Source organism: Silene latifolia, chromosome Y (genome assembly GCF_048544455.1).
Source record: "Silene latifolia isolate original U9 population chromosome Y, ASM4854445v1, whole genome shotgun sequence".
Taxonomy (NCBI): domain Eukaryota; kingdom Viridiplantae; phylum Streptophyta; class Magnoliopsida; order Caryophyllales; family Caryophyllaceae; genus Silene; species Silene latifolia.
Genome location: NC_133538.1, coordinates 285029804 through 285039803, shown reverse-complemented (window position 1 = coordinate 285039803; position 10000 = coordinate 285029804). Strand labels below are relative to the sequence as shown.

Below are 10000 nucleotides of genomic sequence, written 5' to 3'. Positions count from 1 at the left end.
GACATTGCATAGGTAATAATAACCATTTGGGAAATCTCACTATTGGTCACGTTCAATAATCATATCTCCATATGCATTATATATATTATAACTTAATGAATGAGATCCATTAATACTCATCCTATGAGTACCGTTATCAATATATTGGTCTATCCGGATTATCAAAGTCCCATTCTGATAATCTCACGACCAAGAACACTTTTAGACTAAACTCTATAATACTCGACTCTCATCATCATAATCTCTATTATGATGTCAAGTATACCAGTTTAATCAAGGACTTATCATCGTATTAACACCTTAATGAGATAATAAGAAAATGCCATCTAATTATTAATCTCCATTAATAATTACATCGTATGAATTAAGTTCAAAATGTTACATAACTAACGATTGCTCCGGAGCACAATTCTAACAAAAACAACTTCGAAAATGCTTTCGGAACCTTCATTGATTTCTTTGACTTTAGGCCACAAATATTGTTTTAAAAATTCTGTAAATGATCCATTTTTTAAATTTCCTTGCTCTAATATGTCTTGGGGGGCTAGAAGCATCGCATGGGGTTTGGAGTTGATTCAACCTAATTTGGGTTGGAACGTTGGCAACAAGTCGACGCTTAATGTTTGGACGTCTAAGTGGGTGGAAAATATACGCCCTTCTCCTAAGGACCGTGATCTCTTGGAAGGTTGCCCAAACCTTTCTCTTTTACTGGTCAAGCATCTTATGAACAACAATGGCCCAAGTTCGGATGAACAGAGGGTTTTCAGTTTTTTTGATAATTATTGGGCATATAGAATTATGGCAATTCCGTTGAGTTCAAGTTGTGTTGATGATAGTATTTGTTGGGAGGGATCTACGATGGGTTCCTATTTGGTTAAAACGGGATATTTCATGGCTCATCAGCGTCATTGGAATCTTAATGCCTCTGCAAAAGATCTTTCAAGGCTGAATTTGGATTATAGGTTCTTTGTTCCTAAATTCCTATGGAGACTACCGGGGCCTAGGGTATGGTCCTTTTTACTTTGGAAAATTTTAACTGACACTCTACCCATCGGCAATAAGTTTTCTAAACGTAATATAGATATTTACAGTACGAGCTGTCCTTTATCAGTGGAATGTGCTAATGTTGAGACTTTGGACCATCTTTTCCGAGATTGTCCTGTGGCCTCAAGATTATGGATGGGTAGTCTTCTCGGAATAAGGTTCGATAACTGTGCCTTTATAAATATTAAGACATGGATTATTAACTGGATTACTTTTCTTCTTAAGTCTAATGATAATGGGCGGGAAATTTCTTCCTTTTTGTGCACTCTTTGGACTATCTGGAAGATGCGAAATTCGAATATCTTCAATTCGAATAGATGTTCTGCTATTGGGGCTATGTTCATATATGAGGCTAATCTTAATATTGCTATCAGCAGTATTACAAATCTCAGGAAGGATTCACCGCCGGGTTTCACGAATATGGTTAAGGATGTTGATACCGAGGAGGTAGATAGACGTCTTATTTTAGGAGAGCACTTCCCTATTTTTGGCTCTCTAACTTCGTGTAACAAATTTTTTATCAAGGTAGCTAGACGCCTCATGGACCGATAGTAGGATTGCTGGTATTGGATGGATTTGCTATTTTTAGGATGGGAGTACGACGCGGTTTTCATCAAGTACCTATGCTCAAAGCCCGGAACAGGCTGATGGGAAGGGTTTGTTGGAAGTGCTGAAGTGGGCACGGAAGATGAAGCACCTTTATATTTCTATTGCCTCAGATTGCAATTGAATACTAGTTCAAATAGTAGAAGAATCCTTTAATAATCACTTGACTACAGTGATTGTTGAGGATATTTTAGAATAGGGTTATTTAATGCAATTAGTAGATTATACAACCAGTTGTATATGGTTGTATGGTGTAGAATCCGAGTTGTGTACTAAAGTTTTCGAGTTTTATTAAAAAGAATCTGAGCTATACTTTAAAGTTTTTGAACTCACACACTTAAACATAAAAAAATAAACTCTTGCAAAACTCTATAAAATTGCATATAAGCTCGGATTAATGTATATTGTTGTACAATGCTTATTATATAACCAGTTGTATAGTAATATTTGTGTATTTAATGTGAATAATCCATATTATTATTGGTCTTCTCAAAATAATCCCAACTACTATTCAACCCAAAATAATCCGATTTATCCCATCATTTATCTATTATTGCTAATATCCTCTTATCAACTGGTGGTAACCGGTTACCTTCATATTTTTGTAGGTTACCTTTGCTTTCTTGTACCAATCTTCATCTTTTTTCTTTCCTTTGACATTTATGTTGTTACTTCCCCCTTTTCTACCTCCATTAATTTTCTACTTTCTACTTCTATTTATTTCCAAAAATCTTCCACTAGTTTTTTCCAAATCTATTCTTCCAAACTTTTCCCTTTTTTATGAAGGGTGTGTTGTCTTGCTTCTTCTGGAAAAAGTTCGCTCAACCGGTAAATCGATTATGAAGAGGAGTGCTATTTGATGATGAGGATAGTGAAGTTGGGGAGAGAGAAATTAATTGCAGAGTGGTGGTGGAGTTGGCGGCAGCAGCAACGGCGGCGAAAGGTTTTAACTAATAAGGTGTTTGGTTCACCCAATATAGGTATGAGGTATGGGTTTGGAATGAACCAAACCCATACCATGTGTTTGGTTGACAAAATTGAAGGTTTGATACTCATACCTCAAACCCATGAGGTATGGGTTTCTCATACCCAGGGAGGGGGGTGGGTATGAGATTGATACCCATGGTATCAAATTACAAATATTAAAAAGTGATAATAACAATTGTAAAAAAATCATTTTATATATTTATTTGATTAAATTTTCTCTACATGATTTAATAGTATAAAAATTATTATTAAAAATATTGTATTTTGAAGAGTTTTTAGCTTTGATTAATTTCTAACCCCATACCCCCAAAATTGAACCAAACACAAGGTATGAGGTATCAAGTTCCAACCCGATACCACCCAAGTATGATTCCCGATTCCAAACCCATACCCACGCGTGAACCAAACACCCCTCTAAGGGAGGTGGAAGAGAAGTGAAATTAGTAGGTGAATCACAAATTCAATTTTTTTGTTTGGAGAAACAAAAACTTTGAAATTCCAAATTCTGAAACCCAGATTTTATGTTTGGGAAAATAAGGAATTTGGAAAACCAAAACTAATTAAATCAAGCTTGTCAGATGACAGATTGGTAGCAATAAGCATTATCATCGAACTACAAGAGCAATTTCACGTGTAGTTAATCACCAGTACATCAATAATTAAAATCTTAGAAAATAAAACGAACATTAATGCTAACACTAAAAATAAAACAATTGGCCAATCATACATACAAAAGGATAGAAAAAATGTAATTATATCAAGATCCCAGAAAAAAATACTTGATATTCAAGCAAAATCAAATAGGTATGACACAAACTCTATTAACAGAAGAAACCCCCAAATTTGATATTCGATTTTCGAGTCGAAATTCATAACAAGCTTAGTTAACATGAGGTAGGTTGAGTGTGAGATAAAACTTTGATTTTGATTAACTCTTCACTATCGAGATTGAAGAAAGGGTTAAAAAGAGGAAGACATGTAGTCCCAATGAGGATTCAACGCAAGATTTGTAAATGACAAGTCTAGCGGTATCATTCTAGTTAGGTGTTTTCTTTCTGATTTGTGATAAGAATTTATTAGATGAAATTGAAATTCATGTTTGGACCAAATGCAGAATCTAATATAAAATTCTTATAACCAGAACAAGCTGTAAAAATGTTTTCAAATGAGTAAAGAGTAGAGGATTAACCTGCTAAATAGGTTGCCCTTCCCTTAGACTAATAGAAGTTAAATGAGGTTATAAATCATATTATTTTGGGTTAAACAATGGTTGAGATTATTTTGAGAAGGTCAGTGATAGTATGGATTATTATCATCAAATAACCCTTTAGAATATGCAAAGCTTTTTCATTATGTTTCCGTTTCCTATGTTAATAGATCTTCTAATAGAGAAGCTCATAGGTTAGCAAATCATAATATATTTTAGGTTTGCTTCTACTTCTCAAAAAAAAAAAAAATATTTAACAAATTCAATCAATTACTTGCCTAGTGCTCTTTACTCATATTTTAGAATATGCAAAGCTTTTCCATTGTGTTTCCGTTTCCTATGTTAATAGATCTTCTAATAGAGAAGCTCATAGATTAGTAAATCATAATATATTTTAGGGCTCCGTTTAACAAGTCATTTCAGGTACCTGATTTGGTCAAATTAGCTTATTTGACCAAAATTTCAGGTACCTTATTTATTTGTAAGCGTTTGGGAAGTAGCTTATTTAACCAAATAAGCTACCTGAAATGAAATGCTACATAGAGTAGCATTAGAGATTTCAGGTACCTGATTTGATTTGATTTTCCGTTTGTACCCTCTAAATGTATACTATTAAATAATTATCATATCCTTTTACGTCATTTCATCAAAATCAGTTAGTTTGTCAAACATTTTTTTTATATAATCAGTTACCTTATCAGTTCCTAATTTTCAGCTACCTTATGAGTTACCTTTTTAGGTTTCTGTTAGCTTTTCAGTTTTCAGCTACCTTTTCATGTTTCAGCTACCTTTTTAGTTAATTTTACCAAATAGAGCCTAGGTTTGCTTCTACTTCTAAAAAAAATAAAAAAAATATTTGACAAATTCAATCAATTACTTGCCTACTGCTCTTTACTCATATTTGAATTTTATTTGTCTTTGATCCAACCCGCCAATGTATAGTGCACGTAAAATTCACGGGACGTTTATGTGTTATTTTATATTTGACGACAATGTATAGTTTCGTCAAGGGCAAGGTGGTTGTCACGACAGCGTCGTTGTTTATTTGTTTTGGATAGAGCAACTCATTAACCAATATTTTTCATTATATACCTTTCAATTAAAGAAAACAACAATTAACATGATACTACTCTATTCGAATTTTTCAATTATTGTTCTACTATTTTGCTTTTCACGTGTGGCTGACCACTTTCTCTGTCTTTGTTGGTCTTTAGTGCTTCTGTTCCATATTGAATCCTTCTAGCTTTCTATATTCGTGGTTTATGTGTTCGTTTCATGGTGCAGAAATTAACAATACAGTCATTTCGTAAGTTTTGGACTTCAAGTTCATATTTGAGGATAAATACCTTTAAGGGGTATTACATTAACTTTGTTATTGATATAAGGCGGTTTTTCAAGGGGATCTACGAGTGAAGCTTTTATCTTTGTCTTGTTTTTCTACGTTATAAGATAACTTATCCATCTTATAAAAAGACCACAGTGTCTACAACCTTACCTTATCAGCAATTCTTAAGTCTAATCCTATTAAAAACCTTGCAATTTTTTGTTCAAATTTTTATCAATTTCACTTTGTAGTGTTAACTGCTCAAATTCCCTAAAATAAGACTCAACTGTTCCTTCATTTTGTTATAAATGGGTGAGTTTTAAGAAGAAATTGTAGTCTGGTGAGACAAATTTGTTCCCCATTATTTTCTTGAGTTTTTCCTATGACTTAATTGGTTCTTTACTATCCTTCTCTCTGATTTTTAAGACTCTCATACTAGAGGGATACATACCCTTTCAACTTTAAGATGACAACTTTAAAATTTTTTGCATCATTGTGGACATGGCCACCCGCGCGTTGGTTTCACGGCGGCGGCACTTCTCCCCCGGAATCTTGGTTTGCCAAAGCACGTCATGGGCCGTTACCGATTGGTGAGGCATTGAAACCAGTGAAAGGTTGAATAAGCCTGCATTTGTGGAGTCGCCACCAATTTATTGTGGAAAAATTGGAAACCGTTCGAATACCTAGTGCCATGTCAAGACATAACGTAGTAACATAAACATTAAGAACTCGTTACCCTTAGCATTCTATGTCTAGAATGACTCTCGAAGATGCCAATGGACACGGATGTCCAGAGATAACTGGAGAAAGGGGTGAGGGTACGTATTAGGAAGCTCTTTAATCGAACACCTAATCCCACCCGCCTCGATAGCGGCCTCTACTAACGATTAGGGAAATCGTTCATATTTGATATGTCATCGATGTAATGCATGCAATGCAACATCCAATGTTTTAGTCCTAGCATGTGAATTAAACTAAGTCGGTTAACACGTAATTTAGCACCCAATGTGGGTCGAAGTTGGAAGTTAGATTAATTACATGTGAAACATACAATGTAAATCAGACATAAATAATAATGAATAATGAAATACAATAATTAAAATTACAAATATTACAAGGGTAAATTGTTGATTACAGCCTTTTATAAACCTCATTTTGAAAATTACAGCCTTATATAATTTTTTTTGAAAATTACATCCAAAATATTACTTTTCTTCTAAAATTGCACCAACTTGAGGATTTCGGTGAATTTTTATGATGTTTTTATGATGTTTGGGGTGATTAATTGGTTTGTGTTAAGGAGAGGTAAAAAAGCTGGGTAAGTAGGCTCTCAAATAATAAAGGGTACATCATAAAAATATCATCAAAAATCACCAAAAACCTCAAGTTGGTGCAATTTTAGAAGAAAAGTAATATTTTGGATGTAATTTTCAAAAAAAATTATATAAGGCTGTAATTTTCAAAATGGGGTTTATAAAAGGTTGTAATCAACAATTTTCTCATATTACAATAATTACAAAATTTAATATGATCTACGACAAAAGCACGCTCAAAACGGGATTTTGAAGAGGTGAAGAAAAGAAAAAATAAAAGTATGAAAATATGTCAGATTAGGAGCGATAATACGATTAATAGTCAATTTAATACGTAGTTAGGAGCTACGTCAAAGCGAGAAAGAGTTCAGGGACAGAAGCCAACCCAGAACAGGCGCAGCATCTACTGCGTCCTCTAGAAGAGGCGCAGCTCTTCCTGCGACTGTTCTCCAGCTGGACTCTGGCTGTGAAGTCAGATTCGCGGATTGATAACGTTCATTGGTGAAATTATGGTCGATTAGTGAAGTTAGAACTCGAGTAGAAGTGATTTAACAGATTACATGCATCTATAACCGTCATAAAACGAATTAAAGGTGATAATTTTACAGCAGTTTACATGATTATGGGACGAACTCGTGTCGGAAATACGAAAGGAACGAACTTTGAACTCGACAAATTGAATAAAATTTGATAAATTGAAATAAAACAAATAAAATTATATACAAAATACGAGTTCCAGAGACTTGATATGAACGAATCGAGCCTCTAAAATCCGGGTTTGAATAAGATGACGAAAACCCTGAAATATTGATTATAAGGGAGTTAAGTCGATTTAGACGTTATAATTTGAAAAGGATTAATAAAGACATGATTATGTAATGATATGAAAAAAAGAAATAAAGAAATAAGAAAAAAAAATAATAAAGATTGCAGAAGGTCGAGGAAGAAGAAGAAGAGCAGGAGCAGCGGCAGCCTCAGGAAGAGGCGCATCATATGCTGCGATTCTTCGAAGAGGTGCAGCTGCTGCTGCGTTTCTTCTCGACGTCAGATCTCCGTTGTTTTGTAATACGGTTTTGAAAGATGGTTTTGCAAGTGCTTTTGATATAAACCTTACATTCGTGATACAAAATAAAAGTACAATAAAATAAAATAGGATTTACACCCTCAGACTTACATGTTTGACGAAACGAGATTGACTAAAGTTATCGTTTAGTGATTGCTCGACTCGAATATGCGTGGAAAGTGCCCTTGTTAAAGGATTTAAAAGATTGATTGATTAAATTGATTAAGGTGGAGTTGGTCAAATTGGTCGGTCTATGCAACGTGACTGGGACTCAGAATGATCTGAGGTTACGTGGTCGATTGATCAAGCACGTAGGAGTCGAAAGCAAAAGTGTGGTCTACAATGCAAAGAGAGAAGAGAAGGGCGGACACTCGCGTGCCAAATATGGAGACCGAAGGTCTCTATTTATACTAAACACACGAAGGAATTTAGGAATGACACGGATACAGAAACAAATCACGGAAATATACCGGAAAGCATGAAAAGAGGGCTGGGGAAGAGGCGCAGCGGCCACTGCGACCCTTGGAAGAGGCGCAGCACCTGCTGCGTCATTTCCCCAGAGGTTTCCTCCTCAGCAAGAAAGATTTCCGCGTTTTTTTATGGAATTTCGGTAGATATACACTTCCTTATTCCATGAAACACAATATAGGCAATACATTTCCTTGAAAGTATTAAATTAATTATGAATAAACATCCAGAGAATTCTAGAACACTCCGGAACATTCCAACTCGGCATTTAAACGGTTTCTTAGAAAATGAAGAGGCTTTTGACCCGAACTCCAAATGAACTCTAACTACTGTCAAAACGACTGTATCGGTGCGTAGATGACGACCATGATGTTGACTCGAGTGTTTGAGATATTAGTTATCGATGAACTTACGAACTGTCATAAAATCGTTCCGCGTATCAAACATGCGGCCCAATCATCACTGGATGGTTGGCGGGAGGTGCAGAAATGAGGTATCTACAGAGCCCCCACTTTGACTGATGGTATTTTTTTTTGGTAAAATGTAAGTTCCATTAAAATCAATAGTGTCCCATACAAACAACTATTAGAGCCAAGCTCACACCAAACAATCTAGCCTGATCTAAATTCTAAGATACTCCACCCATGCCATGGCTAGAGCATTTTTACTTCTAATAACACATTGGCCTAGACGCATTTGCACATCACACTTTACATTTTCTAATACTACATGAGGTATGACAACATAACCCTCCACTCGACACCTATTTCTGCACTGCCAGACATGGTACATCAGTCTTGCCAACACCATAGCAAACACTTTTTTCTTACAAGCAGCAGCCTGTCTGAGCTCAATCCACCATCTGATGCAATTCTGATGTGGAATCTGAATCCTGCACCAGTCCCCAACCAGTTTCCTGCAATGACTGCTAAACGGAAACTCAAAAAATAGATGATCCAAGTTTTCCTCCTGCAGGCCACACAAGAAACAACTATTGCTTTGAATAACTCCCATTCTCATCAATTTGTCTTGGGTTTGCAATCTCTTATGTGCTATCAACCAACAAATAAACTGCTGTTTGGGAATAATCCACTCATTCAGCATCCAAGGATACCAGTGTACCTTCCCTCCATCAGGTTTAAGCCACTGATAACCCACTTTTATAGCATACTGCTCCTCACTAGAAAGAGATAATAAATAAGGTTTAATAAGCTGCTTGACCTGGCATATCTTTCTCCAGGCCCAACTGCAGCCAAAGTCAGGTGTATAATCCCACCAGGACGAGGTTTTAATATACACATCATGCACCCACCTCACCCACAAGTGGTCTTCCTTATTTGCAACCCACCAAGCACACTTACCTATAATGGCCAAGTTCCACACATGAAAGTCCCTCACACCCAGACCACCTTGCTTCCTGGGTGTACAAACTTGATCCCAGGCAACAAGGGAGGGGCTCTCCTTATGATCATTGACATGCCATAAGTAACTTTTGCAAACAGATTCAATCTTGGATATCACAGTCTTTGGTAGGATGAAGATCCTAGCCCAATAGCAGTGGAAAATACTTAAAACTGCTTTAATGAGTACTACCCTTCCTGCATATGAGAGCTTTCTGGATCCTATCCCCCTAATTCTAGTCACCACCTTATCAACCAAACATTGACAGTCCTGAATAGAGAGACGTTTAGGAGAAACAGTGACCCCTAAATAAGTGAAGGGCACTGTCCCTCTTTTCATCCCAGTAATTTGTTCCACATCCCTGATAGCTTGCTCATCCATACCATTACAATACAGGCTACATTTGCTCCTATTCATGAAAAGTCCAGTGGCTTTGGAGAATAAATCAAATGCTTTCATCATCAAGCCAATGGAGCCTCTCTCTCCTTTACAGAACAACATAAGATCATCAACAAAGCAAAGGTGAGATAATTGAATCCTGTTGCATAAAGAATGGAATCAAAACAACTGATGTTACTGAACCACCA

At 35.9% G+C, this 10000-nt stretch overlaps 1 protein-coding gene across 1 annotated transcript; it reads left to right on the top strand.

The window, feature by feature from the left end:
* The first annotated feature begins 531 nt into the window (after positions 1–531).
* Positions 532–1774, top strand: LOC141630830 (uncharacterized). The gene is made up of 2 exons (XM_074443580.1): positions 532–1491; positions 1634–1774. Exons 1-2 carry the CDS (start codon positions 532–534, stop codon positions 1772–1774), a joined length of 1101 nt encoding a protein of 366 aa, XP_074299681.1.
* Positions 1775–10000: the final 8226 nt, after the last annotated feature.

Bases quoted from the DNA above. Each gene is read 5' to 3' on its own strand.
- LOC141630830 (XM_074443580.1), top strand. From the start codon at position 532: ATGTCTTGGGGGGCTAGAAGCATCGCATGGGGTTTGGAGTTGATTCAA. The intron at 1,492-1,633 runs GTAGATAGACGT...TGCTATTTTTAG, and splicing joins AGGATGTTGATACCGAGGAG to GATGGGAGTACGACGCGGTT.